Source organism: Rhincodon typus, chromosome 50, assembly GCF_021869965.1.
Source record: "Rhincodon typus isolate 14 chromosome 50, sRhiTyp1.1, whole genome shotgun sequence".
In the NCBI taxonomy this organism is placed as follows: domain Eukaryota; kingdom Metazoa; phylum Chordata; class Chondrichthyes; order Orectolobiformes; family Rhincodontidae; genus Rhincodon; species Rhincodon typus.
Window position 1 is genome coordinate 1101452 of NC_063381.1, and position 1035 is coordinate 1102486.

Sequence of the window (1035 nt, forward strand, 5' to 3'; positions counted from 1 at the left end):
CCCTGTGTAACAGGCTGGGGAAGGGGCTGAATGGCCTCCTGCCGTTCTGTGTGTGATAGAATTGGGGCTGGTAAAGCAGCAGATGCAATTGGATCTTATGACATCTGCCAATCTCATTGGTGGATCCTCTGTCTGAGGGATGTGTGTTCTGATTGGTTAATTACCAGGTAAGTCAATGAGCGATTTGATTGGCTGATATGTTCAATCTGTTTATTCCTGACAACGTTCCAATTGGTGGATCACTGATGGATGCTCCCATTGGTGGATCACTGACGGATGTTCTGACTGGTGGATCACTGAAGGATGTTCGGATTGGTAGATCACTGAAGGTTGTTCCGATTGGTGGATCACTGAAGGATGTTCCAATTGGTGGATCACTGATGGATGTTCTGATTGGTAGATCACTGAAGGATGTTCCGATTGGTGGATCACTGACGGATGTTCTGATTGGTGGATCACTGATAGATGCTCCCATTGGTGGATCACTGATGGATGTTCCGATTGGTAGATCACTGATGGATGTTCTGATTGGTTGATCCCTGAAGGATGTTCCAATTGGTGGATCACTGACGGATGTTCCGACTGGTGGATCACTGATGCATGCTCCCATTGGTAGATCACTGAAGGATGTTCCGATTGGTGGATCACTGATGGATGTTCTGATTGGTGGATCACTGATGGATGCTCCCATTGGTGGATCACTGAAGGATGTTCTGATTGGTAGATCACTGATGGATGTTCCGATTGGTGGATCACTGACGGATGTTCTGACTGGTGGATCACTGAAGGATGTTCGGATTGGTAGATCACTGAAGGTTGTTCCGATTGGTGGATCACTGATGGATGATCCGATTGGTGGATCACTGAAGGATGTTCCAATTGGTGGATCACTGACGGATGTTCTGATTGGTAGATCACTGAAGGATGTTCCGATTGGTAGATCACTGAAGGATGTTCCGATTGGTGGATCACTGATGGATGTTCCGACTGGTGGATCACTGACGGATGTTCTGATTGGTGGATCACTGAAGGATG

At 47.1% G+C, this 1035-nt stretch overlaps 1 protein-coding gene across 1 annotated transcript in view; it reads right to left on the reverse strand.

The window, feature by feature from the left end:
* Positions 1 to 172: 172 nt before the first annotated feature.
* LOC125488115 (paternally-expressed gene 3 protein-like) overlaps positions 173 to 1035 on the reverse strand; it is a 2821-nt gene continuing 1958 nt past the window's right edge. Inside the window, exon 3 of the mRNA XM_048620983.1 lies at positions 173 to 1007. Within this exon, the coding sequence (XP_048476940.1) occupies positions 173 to 1007 (835 nt within the window). The remainder of the gene's footprint in view (positions 1008 to 1035) is intronic.